Raw genomic sequence first — 19447 nt, 5'->3', positions numbered from 1 at the left:
CCGGCGAGGGCTGTTAAAAATAAAAGCTTTTCTCAGACGCGTGGTTTTCTTTAATTTTTTCCCTCAAAAGTCTCAAAAGATCTTCTTTTTTCTTTTTTTTTTTACTTTATTTATTTGTTTATTTACTTACGTATTCTTTTATCTATTACATGGCGTGTTAGTACAATTGTAGATCAAATGGGAGTAAATTTTCACCAAAAACCTCAGAACTTTTCAAGAACAAAAAAGGAAAGAACAATTCTGAGCTCCAAAAGTCAAAATCTTGAAAGATTTTTTTGATAAATATCAGAAAAAATAAGGAAACATTTGAGCTCCAAAAGTTTAAAATTTGCAAGAAAAAAACTCAAAACGTTTTAGATAGACTTTGAGTTTTATCTCTAAAAGTTTTGAAAAAGCAAGGAATCTTGATGTCAAAAAGTAAAATAAAATAATAATAAAAGTAACAAAATAGCCACATTTGCTTGTCATTGAATGAATGGCATTATTTCAGTGCACCATAGTAACACATTTGGATGACATATTTCTTTTGATAACCCCATTTCTATTTTATCCACCATAAATTGATTTTTCTCTTGTTAAAGTTGGAACTTCTTAATTTAAGATTTGCAGCTAAATAATTTTTTACAGTAAATAAAGCTTAAAATACCAAACACTAAACGTTTCCACCATAAAAAAAAGTCATTGTCACATGTGCTATGTATACTTTCACCCATCATTTGCTTCTTTGTCTTCAGATGTAATTCATAAATGAGCAAAAGGGCTCACGTTTGGTTTTACTTTGAAGTGCGGCGTGCCTCACTTCCGGTGTGAGTTTATTTATTTTTTTTACTTTATTCTGCTCTGCTGCGGTGTCACCCTCCATTCAGTTCTTTCTGGGTTAACCTGCTTTGCTTCTCTCTGCAGCAACAACCAGTTAGGGCCGAATTAAACACACATTTTGCATCGATTAGAACCTGAAAACTCACAGACCCAAAATCCAACCTGCTCCTCCCAGGACCGCCAACTTCAAATCCAACAAATCTGTTTAATTCAAATCGATTTAAGTACCCCACAATGTCATGATAATGATGTGATCAAAATGTCCAACACATAAAGAAATTTTTTAAAAATAATCTTTGCCTGGACGCAACGTTTTGACCTTTAAACTTTCATTCATATTTTCAAAATAAAATCAGCACAAAACGGCAAAATGTGGCACAGTAGATTTTTACCAAATTTGTCTGATGCAATGGAATTTTTTGCCAAACATTTGACACCAATTTTAATTTTAAAACAATTGTTTAATCCTAATAAATCAGAAGAAGGCTCAGAGAAGTATAACCAGACATGCAAGTTGATCAGCGAAATTAGCAAAACTGTCAAGATTAAAAGATTCAAACATAATCTTCAAAATAACTTAAGTTTGAGCTGAAAATGGTTCCAAAAACTGTTGAAGGAGCTACCAAGTTAAGGGGAACAAAGGTTGAAGATATAAACAGTTTTAAACTTTATAACTTTTGCAGAAATTGCAGGAAAGTAAAGTTTTATTTTAACTGATAAATTAGCAAATAATCTGCAAAAAAAAATTACCTGAAAACAAAATAGGAAGCTTTTAAAAAAATTCTTTAGAAATACATCAATTAAATATGCAAATGCATAAGATGTAAGTTTTACATGTAATGCAAAACAATTATTAGATTTCCCTTTCACAATTAAACAGTTCATTTAGCATTTACTTAGATAAACCTCGTTTTCTGAAAAGTTTAAGGATAACAACTAAATCTAAAAGCTATTTTACTCCCAAAAGCATTAGCAGTAGAGAAGTTGAAGAAATTTTTTGCATATTTTTTTACATTTGGATGAGCAGCAAAATATAAAACCACATCCAACAGTGATTAATGTCTCTGAATGTTTGCATTAATTTCAGATTTCAAAACAGACTTGAAAATATTCCCCAAATCAGAGGCGACAGCCTTCGGTGGTAAACAGCAATTATTTATTGAACTGAAATGAAAAAGAACAAGTACCTGCTCTATTGCATTATTGAACCATTTTGCTCCGTCGACATTGACGTGGGTGTTATTCTACTATTTCTTTATTTTTCTCTCGTAGGATGTAGTGAACACAAAGATACAAGGAACATTCAGCTATCACAGATTGCACACCAGATACTGTAGTAACGCAGTCTAATACAAGACCACCAAAATAATCCAGGATTTTTTAAAGTGTTTTTTTTTCCTTCCTTGTTTTGTAATTAGTTCGTAGTTTTTTTCCGTAAAGAGTACAAAAGTCCACCCGACACCGGGAACTGGAGCAGTCGGCCGCTCATCAGACAATGCCTCAGAGATAAAAACAAAAGCAGAAATTCAGCAGAAAAAAACCCTAACATGTACAATAATACACTGACACAGAAAGTCAGCTGTGTTAATAAAACATGCAACAAGTAACAAAACTTGCTGAAATCATTAAAAAAAATCTAAAACCAGTTATAATTGCATAAATACTCTGTACAGTTCATTAATCTGCAGTGAAATGCACCTCTCTGCTGAAATGACAACGTAAACCTGCATCAGTGAAAACTCATGATTCCTCTTTGCTTTTTTTTTTTCTACAAGATGCAAAGAAGTTGGGCCTCTTCTGCGAGACGGTGATGATGATTGCACTAAGTTACAGTACGGAAATTATGAAAGCTAGCAGGAGTGTGTGTGTGTGTGTGTGTGTGTTTTTAGGACCGAAACGAGGGTTGGTGGAAACCAAACGGATGAAAGTTCTTCAAATGAAGCAGCGCTGGAATAAATGGAAGAGGAAAGAAAAGGAGCAAAAAATAAATTGATAGGATAATTGAAGATAGTTCTTGACTTAAAACTTTACAATTAAACAACTTTATTTAAATTAATAGAATCACTGAAGAAATGAAAAACTGGATAAGATTATTTTAGATTTAGATTCATCTTTATGCTCCAAAAAACTGCCTTTTGTCGAGGGGTGTCCAAAGCGTGGCCCAGGGGCCATTTGTGGGCCTGGAAATGATTTTGTTTGGCCCCTGACTACAAATCAAAAATGGAAAAAGCAACTGATGTTTTATCCATCATCAATTAAAATATTTCTGCTTTCATGTTAATAAGGCAATAATCCTAAATCCATTTATTGGATCTAAAAGTTCATAAAAAACTCATTTTAAAACCATTTAAAATTAAATGAAATCTGTGGGCAGCCTGTAATTTAAATTCGTCAGTTTTGGCCACTCTTGGAAAAACAAACAAGAAAGGAGATATTTTTATAACAAGGTGAATTTGTTAAAATTTTACATGAAACAATTCTACAGTAAACATGAAATGTGGGGGGGAAAGCACTTAGTTGACAGTAACTGAAAGCAACATTAGCTTAATTCTGTAAATCCAATGCAGATATTGGATGAAATTGTACAGAAAAACCATCATGAAGCTTTTTCATGACCTTTCTATTTAAAAACACCATTCAATCTTTTAGTATTTTTGGTCAGCAATATCAGATGGCTCCTTACTACTTTTGCTTTTCAATATTGGCGTTGTGGGCAGGATGAGCAAAACTCTTCAACCAATTCTGAGGGATCCCAAGATATTTGTACTTCTTATACATATGTGTATAAAGCATATTTACTCCCTAGAGCAAGTTCTGGATCAACTCGTAATCAGGAGGGTTTTGGCTAAGCTCTTTACTTGACCCGACAGAAAAATACAAGTTTGTCATCTGCATATAAGCCAGTCAAATTTTACATTAAAGAGGACTAAATAAAATATTGACAAGTTTAAAAACTTTATCTAAGCTGTGAATTCGAAAATGTTGTCGTTTAAGTTTGTGGAGATTAAAAACTGGACAATCAGAGGAATAAAAATGGCGCCTTTGTTACGGAAATGTCTCAAAATGTTGCAACTTTCCATGTTTTTGGTGACGTTTAAGCTGAAATAAAAGCTTTGGCTGTATAGAGAACACTAGCTGCATTTATTGTCCCTTTAAAATCCTCCACACCATCTCTGCTGGGCAACATTTCACCCAAAAAAATCAAACATAAAATCATAAAGTGGCATTTAAAAATGCATTTTTAATCCTGTTCGGCTGGTTTTGCCCAAATTTTTAAATATAACGGATATTGTTGAGGGATAATCAAGGTCTTCTCTTAAATTAGGCTCCAGCTAGAAGAATTAAAAACAGATTGTGTAGAGAGATGTAAAAATGAAGATGTCCCTTTTCTGTGTGCTTCTAAAAAGCTGCTTTGACTGTAATGTGGATGTTGGAGAATAAATTCACACTTTAAAACAAATCTCTGCCTTTTTGGATGAACTTGTAAAAACAAAAAGAATAAAACTGATATGTTTAAAAATCTGAACTGATCCAGTCTTCAGAGCGCAGCAGCAACCATGATAAAAAAAAATACAGCAACCTCCAAATTGAAAACGATGAAAGACAGAGCAGATGATAGGCTGAAAAAACAAAACTATTTGGCAAAAAAAAATTTGATTTTATGATCAATCTTACATTTTGTAAACAACAACGTGATCTGGAAATTATTTTTATATATTTATATATATAAAAAAAGGTGATTTTTGCATAACTCCACCCACAGACAAAGTTTTGACATTCATATCCCTCCGTACGTCTTCTGTACTCACTGTGGCTTGTGACGCAGGTTACACACAATCTATAGTTTTGTTTTAAAGCAAGGAGTGGTTAGTCACATCGCTAAGTTATAAGCAAGCTGTTGTTTTTCTAGATGACCTTCATTTTTGTGTTTGCAGAGTTAAAAAGGCCGTGGTTACGTATTTACACTATGAACAAGTCTTTTTTTTTCTTTTTTTTTTTTAATGGTGACAGAAGGAGGAGGAGGAGTATCTTCGAAAATAGAGGGGGATTGATTCAGATTAGCTGCTTGGCTATCTTTTCCCCTCCCGATGATGAGTGCATGTAGTTGAAGTGATAGCAGAGTTTCTTTCCCACATTTTCATTTCGATCCGGTTCCGATCTACGTGCAAATCAAACATTCTGGCGTTTGAGAGGATTGGGATTCTGGGAGGTTTCAGGTCACACGGAGGGCAGATGGAGGGATCCAGGCGGTTTGCTAACCTATCAGTTTTTGGCGCCGCCGTCGTCGGCGCTTCGCTCGTGCTGAAGGTTGTAGTAGCAGTTCTGACAAACTCGCACTGGAGATGAAATCTTCAGCCTTTTAATTTCCGACTGGAAGCGACTACATCTGCAAAACAAGCCGATAACATATTAATAAATAAGATTCTGACTAAAGGTTCTACTAGTAATTTCTACAAACCAAATGATTTATAAACAAAGCCTAATTCATCACGTATGTAAACATGTAAAGAGAAAATAACAGAGGTCTAAGTATAGAGCCCTGAGGTACACCAGAGGTACTAGAACACATGCAGGTTAATGTTTAGGCCTGTCACGTTTACAAATTTTGCTGGGCGATAAATTGTCTCTAAAGTTATTGTGATAAGTTATAATATTTTTAAGTAATATATCAGTAATGGCAAAATAATGCAAGAACAGTTCATTCTCAAAGTTCAATTAAGTTTAAATTCTACTGAGCATTTAACATTGGAACCAGAAGGCATTTTAAATATTCAAAATAAATAAACAAAACAACAGAAACAGCAAATAAAATGAATTATGAAGTCTCTGTAAACAAAATTATCCTTAAAAAGGAGTTAGTTGAGACCAAAGCACCAGACTGAAGCGTTTAATCATCCAGTATTCGGTAGAGAGAGAGAGAGAAAAAAATAGAAAAATGATAAATCTTGAAAATGGAATTTTTTGATCCCTTTTTAATTTATTATGCGACTAAATGATTTATTGCTTATTATGACAGGCTTAGTTAATGTTTTTAGATATTTTTAAAAGCAACTCAGAAAAGATGACGGCAAATTAAAATCTACTTGGTCACAAAGTATTTGTCAGTCAGCTCCAACAAAAATAAATATGTTATTTACATTATTTACAATATTAAATCATGTCTACATTTCTATATACATACACATATAACCACCATGTAACTAGTGTATGTTAGTGTTCGGGGTGTTTTTGTGAACGACTGATTGATCGATAGAGGAATGCGGATCGGTTTCAGGTTCTTACCTCTGACAGAAGAGCTGCCCGCAGTTCCTGCAGTGGTGGCGTCGCTCCGTCAGGGAGAAGCGGACGGTGCAGCCGGAGCAGCTGTCCACCACCTCGTCCTTCACCCAGTGGTCAGCCGCCGAGCGGCCGGGCTGGTCGCTCACCGACCAGCTGAAGACTCGACCGCGCCCGTCTCCAACCAGGATCTTACTGTGATCCCTGCAGAGACGAAGCAGGAGCAGAGGGAAACCGCTCTCAACAGGGTTCGTTCAGCTTCCAACCGTAAAATTACAGCAAACTATAATTTTAGTAAAACAGAAACAGCCCGTTATCAATTATCAGTCACATTGGGTCAGCAGATGAATATATTATTCTAACTATTTAAACTACTCACAATAAAAACAAATATTAAAGATGTGTTTTTGTTTCCATGTTGGTTAATTTAACTTTTTATCTATTTACTTGTTTGTTTCTCTGACTTGAGAGAGAATAATTACTGTCATGTAGTAACTACAAAAGAAGCTTGCTCAGGCTGATACATGATTGTGATTTTTACCAAAATATTTTAGCAAAAAAAAAAAGAATTCAAGCAAAACTTTCAGGCAGCACACTTTGGAAAAAAAAAAACAATACAAATTAACTAAAAAATCTGTTACATTTCACTATATTATGACAATTTATTACTGTTATTAATAATGACTTGTGATAATATAAGCGGTGATAAGAAGGACTAAAATATAATAAAACTTTATGTGTTAAAATGTCTCTCCTGCTCAAATTAAATAGTAAAAAAATTTTACAAAAAAATTTTAAAAAAAGTTCTTGTCAAGTTTTTTGTCATTTAGCAAAGATAAAATATTTTTGTAATTCTAACTGACCTAAAACAATAAAAGTTTAGTCTGACTTAACTTCATACAGAATAAAAAAAAGTATTTTTATTAGGAGCAAAAAATATCTATCAGTGTTTTCCAAATTCAAACTTTTGATTAAAAGTTTCCAAAACTTTTAATCAAAAGTTACATTTACACAAAACTGCACAGCTTTAATATCAAGCACTTCCAAACCTTGAAAACATCTAATGAAATTCAAGGATTTTCCAGGATTTCAAGCACCTGCATTAATTAAAGGTTTAAATTAATTAAACCAGTGAAACGTTGAGAGAGTTAAACAGCAGCCCTTTTAGAAGTTTGCTTAGTGTTTAAGTTTTAGAAGTTTTTAAATGGTTTATTCTTGAAAGAAGACTTTTTTATGTCTTTATTTGCAGAAATAAAATGTTCTGTGTTACTTGGAGATGGAGAGGGAGGTGATCTCAGCCGGATGGGCGTTGTCCTTGCGATCGAACGCTGTGTGCATGGTGAGTTTGCTCCGGAAGACCAGCTGACGCTCCCATCTGTATCCTGCAGCCACACACATCACACACGCTCACCGAATCGCCTCTATGCTGGGAAACGCTCAAAGAGCCATGAAAATGTCGCCCACCTGCTTTGAGCTGGTTGTAGGTCCGCGGCTCGGGGGCCGGTGGATGGACAGGCTGAGGGAGGGACGCCTGGGCCGGGTGAGCCGACAGAGGCACGGGGCCTTTGGTTTGGCCCTCAGAGTAGTTGACGAACACGAAGCCGTCCTTCTCGTCGATGCTGAGCGTATCGGACCAGCGGTGGGAGTCGTCAGAGCCGCTGTCCATCGACCACGACGCTCCAGCTCTAGATGACGGACCTGAACGGAGAATCAAAACAGAGACGGAGTTACAGAAAATACAGAGAATCCGGATTAACTAACAATTATTGTAGCTCAGAGATTAACCTTCAGAGTCACATAAAGACAGCTGCAAAGAACATTTCCAGGATTGGAGGACTAATCTAGAGAAACTCATCCATGTGTTCATGTTTAGTCACGTTGATTACTGCAACAGTCTCTTCTCTGTGGCTCTGTGGGTAGAGTAGTCGTCTTGTGATGGGAAAGTTGCATGTTTGATTTCAGCTTCTTCCTCTCACATGCCAATGTGCCGTTGGGCAAAGCACTTAACTCCCTACCGATCTGCATATCAGTGTATAAATGTGTGTGTGTGTTTGTGAATGTGACTCCAGGGTAAAAATGATAAAAATGATTGGATAAGTTCACAAGTCTGCCTATAAAAATCTATCAAGTGCTGGTTCTGTTGGACCTCAGTGGGGCTTTTGACACTGTTGATTATGACATATTACTAAAACAACTGGAGAGTTGGGTAAAACTTTCCAGTCTCCAGTCACAATCGACTGTGATTAATCTGATGATTCGTTTCAGTCGTAACGAGAAAGTTCGTGCTGTTCAGCAGAGATCCGGGCTGCGTACCTCTGGGTCGGTGGACGGCGCTGCCCGGCTGGCTGCCACTGCCTCCGCCGGTCGAAGGGTTGCGCGGCGCCACCGGCTCCTCACCTTCTGACTCACTGCTGTCATCGTCGCCATTGTGACTCTCGCTGCCCTCTGAGAGAACAACAACGTTTAGGTTCATCAGTGCAGAAGTGTTCATAACTCCCTCACATTTTGTCACATTGCTGTCATAAACTTTAACACATTTATTCAGCCTTAGTCATGGCTTCACAGAATCGCTTTCTGTTGCGGCTGAAAGTTTTTTCGGGTATTTTCACACCTGATAGTCCAGTGGACTCGGTTCGATTGGGGCTTTAAGGTGCAGCATTTGTTACATTTCCAGCTGCTGCATTGTGTCAAACAAACCAAACTAATTGAAAAACGTGTTCCCCTCCTCGCCTGTGGGGGCGCTGCACCAACAGGCACACAAAAAACCTCAGAAGAGGACATGGAGCACAACTTCCTTCTTCACAATGCAAAAACAAAATCTTAAGTAATTTTAGACTAATTCGTAGTGCAAATAATGTATTATACGTCAAATTAAACCAAACTAACTTATAAGTAACTTTTAAAAAAAGATATAAGAGCTTGTTTTAAGTAAATAATTCCTTAAAATTCATTTAAGGAATAGTTTCATTGGCTGACTATTTCACTTATACCATGGAAAAAAATAAAAATACCATTAAAATAACTAAGTCTGAAAAATGTAAAACAAAACTCACCAATCTTCTCATCAGTGCAGCAGTCAGAGACGTCGGGCTCCACTGGCTCTGGCGCCGGGGTTTCTGGGACTTGTAGGAACTCCATCCTCCAAAACTACAAGACATTTTTCACCCGGAAGGTTAAATGTAAAGCTCCTGAAAAGATGACAAACCTGCGTTCAGAAAGATGCGGTCTGGTTACCCTGACGACTCCGTCGGAGTGTCCGGTGACGATGACGTTCTGCGTGTCCCACTCGTTCATCTCGGACACGCAGCAGCAGAGGATCTGCTGGCTGCGGCCGGTGAAGGTATTGGCGCTGGCGATGGGGCTGCCGTTGATGCTCCACACATGGATGTGGGTTCCCGCGCAGGAGACGATGTCGCCCTGCAGAGACCAGACGGTTTATTAGCACCGACTTTACCACAGCAGGAGGGGGAAAGTTAAAAGTTGTTAAAAGTTTTTTAATGTAATTTTTTTTTACGGTTTTAAGTACATGAAAGAGTGCTGTTAGTGGGAGACAGAAAGGACAATTTTGATTCCTGTAATTGTTATTTTTGTGTTTGCTTTATTAAAAGAGTATCATGATAGTTTTCAAATTGTTTTGACCTCTATCTAAATTTATTCCAGTTATAAGAACAGGATTTGGGTCTCTATCTTTCAAAATGCTTTCTATATTTAGCTAAGTTTATAAAAGCTGAGAGCAGAGTTGGTTTTTCAGTAAGAGTCTCTGGATAAACTTTGTACTAATTATTATGAAACAAATTGGCATTATTCTTGAACTGCAGCTGAAGCCACAAAGAAACTGTCCAAGGGCCAAACATGGACACTCCTGACCTAAATGAAACTCAAAGGTTATCCAGTGAGGAAGTGACTGACTGTTAGCTCGTTGATGCACAGAGCGGAGACGGGCGCGCGGTGTCCACGCAGCTGCGTGACGAAGGAGAGCTTGTTGAGGTCCCAGATGATGCAGGTCCGATCCCGGGAGCCGCTGACGACGATGCGGTACGCCGACGACGCGGTCAGACACGTCACGGCGTCCGTGTGGCCGAGTAATGCCTGAAACATAAAGAGAAACGGTTCATTCTGACCAAACCTCACCTTACTGACCGCGGCAACTCGATGATTCAGAGAAAACGGCTACGCCTGACGTGACCCAAATACGATTTATTTGATTTATTTTTTGCCATAATTGCACTAGTTCCTCTACCAGCCATTTTATGTCAAGTGGCATGTCCCTTTTTTATTTTTAACTTAAAATAAACAACAATAAGGAATCGTTATGTAGCTAAATTTCTAAGAAAAATATTATAAATCTAAAAAATCAATTTAAGTGTCACTATATTTGAAAGGAAAATGTACACTACATTAAGATAACATCCATCGATCCATACATACATACATGCCTACAATCTGGCAAAAGAAAAAATGTTTCCATAAAAACTTTAATAAAAACTGCAGGTTTGTCTGACTCTGGAGAAATTTTGGTTAAAACATGTTTGTTTTTCATTCAGTGAGTAGAAAATCCAGGAATTTTACTCAAGTAAGAGTACAGATACTTCATAATAAATTAATCAAGTAAAAGTAAAAAGTACAACGTAGCAAAAATACTCCTAAAAGTAAACTTTTCCTAAAAAGTTACTCAAGTTAATGTAACAGAGTAAATGTTACTACCCAACTTTGCGTACAAGTTGAATATTTTTGGTAGTGTGAACGACCACAACAACAATACAACAACATAAAAGTATTTGGGTCACTTCAGGCTGAGTGTGTGTAGCCTCACCTGCTTGAGCGTCAGACTCTTAGCCTTCTCCTTGGAGCTTCCTGTCTCCCACACGCAGATGGCGGTGCTCGTCCCCCCGGTGATGACGAGTTTCGGGTTGGGGCAGATGGCGCTGAGAATCTGACCCCACTCTGACAGACCCTCGTACACCACCAGGGCCTGAAACGAGTCAGAACATTGAAATTTCTCCTCAACACAGCAACTGGCTGTACACAAAAAGGTTTTCTTAATGTCCTACCACCTTGAAATACACACACTGCAAAAACACAAAATATTACCACGTAATTCTGGTCTAGTTTCTAGTGCAAATATCTTAGTACACGTGGAAAGAGACAAAACTCAAGATAATAATAAAATATTAAAACAAACTCTGTAAATTCGTGAGGGTATAAGAAGCCTCTGACCTTGTCGGACTCGTAGTTGGCCAAGCGGCAGCTGAGGTCGGCGTAGCCCCAGGCGAACGTTTTGCTCCAGGTGGGTGGAACCAGAACTTTGTTTTGCTCCACAGCCAGGATGCCTTTATCAGTGCAAACGATCTGTCCAACAGGCTCCTTCAACTCTGAACCAGAGAAACATGAATTCTGTTTATTTACCACAAATAAAAGTGTTTAAACCCAGACAATGTTTCTGTATAAATAAAGAAATCTAAACAAAAATCAGCTTCTTAAAAAAAACAACACAAGTAAGACACACAGTTAGAAGTAATTATTAAAAGATTGATAGAAAAAGGCAAAATTTTGATTTATAAATTCATTCTGTTTACTTCTGTGTTTTTATATGCGTTTAGGATGTAACTAGGCCTGTTGCAATAAACAATAAATCAATTAATCACGTGATAAATTAAAACAAGATCAATAATATTGACTAGAATTTAAAGTTTGTGGAAATATTAAAGCAGATTTTATGTGTGTGTGTGTGCGTGATGGGGGGGGTTATGATAACCTTTGACAGGAGCAAGAGAAGGTCTGAGGTTGTCCAGATGATGGAAAAAGATCTTGTCGTTGTTGGAGTTCGGCAGAACGGCTGCTAGGTCGCCGTTAGTTTTACTGCGAACGCGTTTGGGAGGATGAGGTTTCTTAAACAGCTGAAAGAAAAAGAAAAAATCAGTCAGAAGGAGATTTCTGCTTCCCAAACCAAAGCAGAGTCAGATTTCCGAGCTTCTGACCTGCTTGGGAATTTGTCCAAAGTTGTTGATGAAGCCGATGGTGGCCGTTTCCTTCAGCGGGTCGTTGATGTTGTAGATGTCCACCTGGCCCTCGTAGAACAGGTGGTGGAAGACGTTGACGGCCTCCACGGCCGGCGGCCCCTGCTGCTTGTAGCCGAAGATCAAGTCGATCCACTCATGGAGGTGAGCGGAGACGTAGTCGCACTCCAGCGCCTGGAAAAGAAAAACTAATCTCAAACGTCAACAAGTATTAATTAGGCTTCCCTGAGCAGTTTAGGATCGGTCTGTGGGCTGACCAAAACATGTCCATTAAATTTTTTGCACAAAATCAACTTTTGATAATGAGATTTTCAGTTCGGCCTAGAATGAGCTGCTACAGGGCCTCTGTCACTTCAAATCCAAATAAATTGCTGCTGGCCACGCCCCCCAACTCAACGTTTACCTATAAATGTCTACAAACAGATGCACAATTGTATAACCGGACATCTTTGAAAAGCAGAAGTGGAGCCTCCTGCGCAACCAACAAGAAAGCAGCAGGTGGTTTCTGAATAGTAATGCAACAACTAAACACTTGTCTTTTCCAGCAGCCATTGGACAGTAAGACCATCAAACCACATGTGTTGGAGCTCTGATTAGGTTGCTAGGTAGCATGACTCAAAATCAGAAGGCTCTTTAAAAGGGTCATTTACCAGTCATTCACCAAAAAATATTAACTTACTGCTAAAAATATTGTTTAGATTTTTTTAAGTGTTGTGGCTGTTTGTAGAAGTAGCAGAAACACAAACATATGTATAGGACCATTTTATAGCATAGTCAAGTAACTATGTTATTTGCGTTGTTACAAAATTGCTATATATAGTAAATATGACTTGCAAGAAATTTTACTTTCTGATTTAACGCCTTCAAATTGGATCACTGTCTCTTTAAAACCTCCGGCTTCAGAAAGCTATTACAACAGAGCTCCTCCATTAACCCTTCAACAACGTTTTTACCAGCGTTTCACTGCGCAGTGCCACCAGGTGTTTGCTAATTGCTGCTGGCTAGTCTGAAGGACCTGAGCGGGGGAGGGCTGATCTGAGAGACGGAAGGTTGGAAACAGCAGCTCAGAGGAGGAGTTAGGTCCAACCAGGCGTTTTGTACAGTGGAATGGAAATCAAAGGATTTCCCAAACAGGTATGAAAGAGTCAAAGAAACACTCCAGGTATGTTTTTGATCAGGTGATAACAACATGATGTAAAGCTTAAGAAAGTGGATTTTACTTGTTACTGCCCCTTTAATTCTCCTACCTCTCTGTGGACTCTGATGAACTCCCGAGGGTCACCTTTGGCCCACGGTGGCAGGATGACGTCACCTAGCTTGGTGCCGTTCTGCTTGGCACCTGGAGCAACAAATGTCAGAATAAGTGAAATCTCTTCCAGCTGATCTGAAAGCAGCCGACGGGGCGGATCGTCTCTGGTCACCCACCCAGATCAAAGTTATTGGCGTTCAGCAGGAACTCGGGCAGGTAGAAGAACTCTGGGATTAGCTCCTTGACGTCGGCCATGTTGTGTTTGGAGGCGGAGAGCCACGCCTCCCGGACGCTGTGGAACATCCTGTCTGCAAGGTCAAAGTGACCTCCCTGAAGGTCACAGAGACACACGGTTAAATCCTGGTTACCTTTTCAACATTTAAAGGGATTTTTATCGCTTCCCTATAAGTAACTCAACATGTGTGTTGTTTATTTTTCCCTTTTCTTTATTGTTTTTGGTTGTCATATTTTATTTTGAACATTTAAAATGTCTTCCAGTTGCAAGAGTTTTGTACAAAATTAGAGTCAACTGGCCTTTGAGAGAGTAAACTTGCATTATTATGCTACTACCAATACGTTACTAGAAACTGGTCTCAAAACAACAATTTTATAGTTTATGTCAATAATTAGTGGGAAAACTTATTGTCCAGTCATTGTTTTGGCTTAGAAAATTATTTTTATATTATTAATGTTAAAGAAATTTGTTTAAAACTAACAGTAAAATAAGAATTCAATAAAAGTTAAACTTACTACTTTTATTTCTTCTGCCCTCCTTTATTAACATTTGTTTACTTTTCTCCAATATATTTTAAAATAATCGTGACTGTTCCAGTGGTTAATATAAATTAGAAATCTACCTTGTGTAACTCATGATAAAAAAACATCTAAATATGTTTTTATTAATAAACACTGCTTCACCTTTTAAATAAGACAGTTAAAGCCTCAGCTGAGGTGTAATTTCTGACACAAAAGGGGAAATTCTGGAAATGACGCTAATCTATTTAGTTATGCCTTTTGGCAAGCAGAGCTTTGTATTGTTTGCTGTAATAATCAATATAAGTTCTGGAAATGAGGATCGAACCTGAAGTCTGAGGAAAATCTGCGTGAATGGCTCCATCCGGACCAAATACGAGGCAACGATCATGGCGGAGGAGTAGTGGGTCCCGTAGTGGTACGCTGGGGTTTCACCTGGACAGAGAAGTCAGCGAAGACAAGATTTGAATAACATCAGGAAAAAAATGTGAATTGAGCGTGCAGATGTTCGGCGGTCTCACCGTTGGGATCCTCCCAGTCTTTGTATCTCTTCTTGTACTGCGTGAGCCGGTCGTCGGTCTGGGCGCCCATCGGCTTGGCCAGGTTTCGGAACGTCTTTGGGTTGTTCAGGTCCAACTCCTGCAAATTTAAATAAATAACAAAAACTGAAGCCGAACCCAAATCTACAAACCTCGTCTTAAAGGTGAAACCCTTCGCTCACCTCTGAGTCGAAGTCGGCCAGGATCCAGGGGAAAACCGGGTACTGCATCAGGTCGTTGTACGAGCGTCCAGCCAGCGTGTTCAGATGCATCAGGTACTGGAAGTTACTGATCTCGCCTCGCTGGAACATACACACACACACACACACACACACACTCAGGAGGCTTCAATACAGGCATCAAGACTATAAATCCCAAATTAAAGATTCTTACCTCCCATCTTTGAGTGACTGATTTCTCACCAACCAGCGTGCTGAGAAGTCCAGACCTGAAGGAGACCAGGAGAAAAACTCAGTGGCTCTGAAATAAAGGGCTGATATTCTTTATTATTCTTTATTATCCTTATTATCAGTGCGGAGAAACAGATACAAGAGGACATGTTGTTTATGAGAACTGAGTAGGTGATTGTGATTTATGTAAAAAATTAAATAAAAAGTAATTATTATGAGATAGTTACCCTTGTTCGACGCTGGTGTTGGGCCTCTGACCTGAAACAGACTCTGAACTGTCAGCCAGCGACGGCACAACCGCCAAGAACCTGCAGGAAACCAAACGCTGTTCAGCGTCTTCAGCTGGAGGAAAACTAATTTTTATTACCAAAGGGCGGCTTGGCACTGAATGTCTAACGTAAATGTAAAACCCCTTAAAAAAGCGCTAAAGTATTAATAAATAGCAGTCTTTGCATTCGATATGTATTTCACATTGATCAGTCCCTGCAAAATTTCATGATTGTTTTTGAGACATTTTTTGCAATATAAACTACTGATTTTATGCAGCCAATTTAAAAAGAACTGACTTATTTACAATAAATTGTCCCAGAGGTTATCACGATAAACAACAATGTTGTCTTAAGACCAACATTATTAATAACAAAATAACGTAAGAACAGATTCTCAAATGTCAATAAACTTTAAATTCTAATGAACATTTAACACTGGGACTAGAAGACGTTTTAAAATACCAAGATAAATAAACAAAACAACAGAAACAACCAATAAAATTAACTATAAAGTTTCTGTAAACAAAATTGCCCTTAAAGAAAGGGCTAGTTGAGACTAAAGCAGCAGACTGACAACTTTTATCATCTAGTTTTTGTAGAAAGAGAAAAACACTAAATAATGCAAAGGGAAATTATTGAGCTCATTTTAATTTCTCATGTGATTAACTGATTTATTGCAATCGTCTTGACCCAGCATACTCTCTTAAAGGACCTTTAAGTCTAGTTGACCTCTTTTCAAGCGTTAAATATTAATTTACACTTGAACTGCGTACCTTTGGTAAACTTTGTTGCGAACACCCTTCTGGAAAGCCAACAAGTAGTTCCTTCCATCGGCTGAGAAAACTTCCACAGCCATCGGCTGAAGAGAAAGAAACAAAAACAAAACAAGGTTTTACACTAAAACTTCTACCGCCAACATTTGAGCATATTTAACAAAAACCTTTAAAAATTATTGCATTTCTGAAGTACATGGTGAAATAAAATTAAATGGACTTTTGGCTCTTCATTCATTTGGCTTTTTGTGCATTTAAACCAACTTATTGTTGGTGTTTTTGATAATGATGCTAGTTTAGTTTGTTGGTGAAATTTGCACTAGAAATTAGACCAAAGATACTTGCTTTAGGATTTTATGTTATTCAGCTGTAGTTGCTGAAATGTTCTATGCAAATAAACTTGACTGACTGACTAAATACAAATTTATTTGTTATATGTATGGTCTATACGTGTAATAAATATAAGATTTTGTAGGTGGATAAGGAGTGGGAATATTGATACGTTTATAATATTTATTAATATTCAGTCCAATGAATATTTAGTTTTGACTTTATGTGCTGAACACTTTTGTAGCTACATTTTTTAAAACTAACCATCAGTAATAATAAAAATTGACAACTAAGAGTAGTACCACTGTCCATACTTGTAGTCCAAACTGTTGAAAACTCCTCTAAATTTGAGTCTTTTAGCCCAGTTTATGATCCAATAACATCACTTTTATTAGGTGGTTAATAAAAATATAGAAGCGGTATTAAAGTACAAAAACAAAAATATGTTAATTAAAACATGCCAACCAATTTACTTATACCTCCAACACTGAATGTCTCATAATGAGCTAAGACTGCAGTGTGGAGGGTTTTGGTTGGTGCTGTGAAGGCGGGCCTGACCTGCAGCAGGTAGCGCCGCTTGTGAACCTCCTTGATGTCTTCATAAGCAAAGATGCTGCAGGTTCTCTTCAGCTGGCTCTGGCCCTGCCGCGCCCCTCTGGGAATAATGGCCTCGTGCAAACTGGGCACAAAACACAGTGAAGTTTACATTTCCTCACCAAGAAAACGGTGCATAAGGATCTAGATGAAATCACACAACAAAAACAGCACAAAAATATAAAGGGAGAATAAAAATGTAAAACACTAATAAAGAAATATTTCCTATAAATTCATAATTAAAAGTCTGGTTAAAAGTTTGTAAATGTCTATAATTTTATTTTAACATGTCCTAAAAATTACATTTGAAGTCGTTTTACTACATCGTACTTTTTACTACTACCACTATAACACTCATACTTTTGAGGATTAATTGTTAATGTTGATTGAGTAAAACTTCTGAATGCTTTACCCACTGTGAGTAACTTCAATGAATTGCTTTAACCAAAAATGTATGAGACCCAGACAGAAATCTGCAGGTTATGTTGAAGTGAAATCTCTTGTTTTTACACAAAAACATTGTAAAATCACCAATTTGAGCGCTGTAGCTGATTTTAGAAGCAGTTTTGACCCAAATGGAAGCATGGAAGTGTCTTAACCAAATGTCCCTTTTTTCCTTTTCTAATTGTTCCTCAGAAGGGAAAGGAAGAGCTAGCGTCCTGAAAAGATACATTTATAAAAAGCGTTGCTGCGTCACTCTATCAGGAAGTAAAGTCTAGGTCAGAGGTCAGAGAGGAGATGGTGGCTCACTTGGGCGGCAGGGTGTCGATGTCCCTGATCTCCCTGGAGACTGTCATGGTGTAGCCGTCGATGACGTAAAAATGCTCCTTCCCAAACAGCAGCAGACCCTCGCTGGTGTCCAGGCCCTGCACTCTGGCACAGCGGTACATGTGCTGGATCTGGAGGAAAAGGGACAGGAAGAAAACAGATCACATAGATTAAAACTGTGAGCTCAGAAAAACTGTTCAGGGGAAAAAAAATGGATCAGTGAAAGAAGGATGGAAGGTTCAGGAAAGAAACTGTGTGATCTGAGAAGTGCTGGTGAGAACAAGAGATAGTTCAGAGAAAAACACTGCAGAAAAAATTAAACAAGGAAGGAAGAAAAGAAAAGATTGAAGAATTGAAAGAAAGGACAATGGAAGAAAGTAAAGAAGGAAGCGAGCCTAGCATTCACAACAGGATCTGCTGTGTCACACTGAATAGTGATTGACAGCGCTAAGATCCGCCTACTGGCTCTGATTGGTTGTTCCTAGTTAGCGCTGGGAATAGGCAGATGATGTTTTTAGATTATATGTCTTATAAACAGATTAAACCAACATGTGAAAATTTTTTTATAAACATTACATATGTCAGCTTTAAGGTATTTGATTTAATCATTATGATTTTTTTATGTTTGTTAAATTATGATTTCATTCTAATAAAATAAAAAATTAAAATAAGGTATTTTAATTATTTACTACTTATAGAAGAAATAATATCTACTATAAACAATATTTATTGTAATAAATAGAATATGATAATATTGTAAATCAGCTTCTAGGCACCGCAAATCTGGAACAAACTTCCAGAAAACTGAAAAACAGCCGAAACACTGAGTCTTTAAATCTAGACTAAAAAGTCGCCTGTTTAGAGTTACTTTTGATATATAATCAATGAAACACTGACCAACAAACTGGATGCGTCATGATTTTAGTGATGACATGCATCAAAATGTAATGTTTGTTCAATTGTTGATTGTACGGTGTTTTCTTTATAACTTTATCACTTTGTGTTTTTATTACTTAAAGCGCCTTGAACAAATAAATCAAATAAACTTGACTTGAGTTAATATTTGTGACAGAGACTAATGGGGATCCTTAAATAAACAAAGCTGCAATAACAACATAAGATGCGCTTTTATTCCACAATCCAATAAGAAGAAAAACAGGAAGTGCTGAAATTCTGCAACCAGAATAGCAGAGCAGATATCGATCATAAATATTATCCCCCACCTTCTCTCCCTCCTCCAGGAGGCGCAGCAGGGACGTGTTGTCAGTCCTCTGCTCTTCTTCTGGACCTCCAGACTCCAGCAGCTGGTCCTGAAGCTGCTCCTGGCTGTCTTCGTCTGCGCCGTCGGCTGTGGAGCGAGACCTCTTCAGAGGAGCCTTGACCAGACCTGGAGGGCAGAGAGAGAAAAAGATAAAGTCTAACACACTGACAGGTGGTAATACCCGTCAGTGTAAAAAAACACGAGAAGCTAAAACAGATGCTAACTAAATAAAATGTATCCTCAAACATTTAATATTTAAAAATTACACAATCAGATGGATCAAAATATAAGGTTAAATGGAAATGTTGGTATTTTAAGGAACAAAATGACAATAATTTATATAAGGAACAAAAAATAATAAAATCAGGAAAAAACAAAATTTTCAATT

The 19447-nt window shown here is 37.7% G+C and overlaps 1 protein-coding gene across 6 annotated transcripts in view; it reads right to left on the bottom strand.

Annotated features, from left to right (window-relative positions):
- Positions 1-1956: 1956 nt before the first annotated feature.
- wdfy3 (WD repeat and FYVE domain containing 3) overlaps positions 1957-19447 on the bottom strand; it is a 92720-nt gene continuing 75229 nt past the window's right edge. For all 6 annotated transcript variants that reach the window (XM_044110928.1, XM_044110923.1, XM_044110926.1 and 3 more), the window contains 23 exons: positions 19022-19185; positions 17781-17929; positions 16995-17115; positions 16107-16192; positions 15292-15372; positions 15048-15102; positions 14837-14956; positions 14637-14754; positions 14444-14550; positions 13539-13692; positions 13361-13452; positions 12075-12287; positions 11852-11993; positions 11314-11468; positions 10910-11068; positions 10006-10185; positions 9331-9513; positions 9150-9243; positions 8410-8541; positions 7561-7794; positions 7367-7478; positions 6103-6300; positions 1957-5206 (listed from right to left, as the gene is read on the bottom strand). In XM_044110928.1, coding sequence (XP_043966863.1) covers positions 5083-5206; positions 6103-6300; positions 7367-7478; positions 7561-7794; positions 8410-8541; positions 9150-9243; positions 9331-9513; positions 10006-10185; positions 10910-11068; positions 11314-11468; positions 11852-11993; positions 12075-12287; positions 13361-13452; positions 13539-13692; positions 14444-14550; positions 14637-14754; positions 14837-14956; positions 15048-15102; positions 15292-15372; positions 16107-16192; positions 16995-17115; positions 17781-17929; positions 19022-19185 — 3173 coding nt within the window. In that variant the 3' untranslated portion in view covers positions 1957-5082. The remainder of the gene's footprint in view (positions 5207-6102; positions 6301-7366; positions 7479-7560; positions 7795-8409; positions 8542-9149; positions 9244-9330; positions 9514-10005; positions 10186-10909; positions 11069-11313; positions 11469-11851; positions 11994-12074; positions 12288-13360; positions 13453-13538; positions 13693-14443; positions 14551-14636; positions 14755-14836; positions 14957-15047; positions 15103-15291; positions 15373-16106; positions 16193-16994; positions 17116-17780; positions 17930-19021; positions 19186-19447) is intronic.

This window comes from Gambusia affinis, linkage group LG03 (genome assembly GCF_019740435.1).
Source record: "Gambusia affinis linkage group LG03, SWU_Gaff_1.0, whole genome shotgun sequence".
NCBI lineage: Eukaryota > Metazoa > Chordata > Actinopteri > Cyprinodontiformes > Poeciliidae > Gambusia > Gambusia affinis.
The sequence above is the reverse complement of the archived record's forward strand: the minus strand, read 5'-3'. Positions and strand labels throughout refer to the sequence as shown.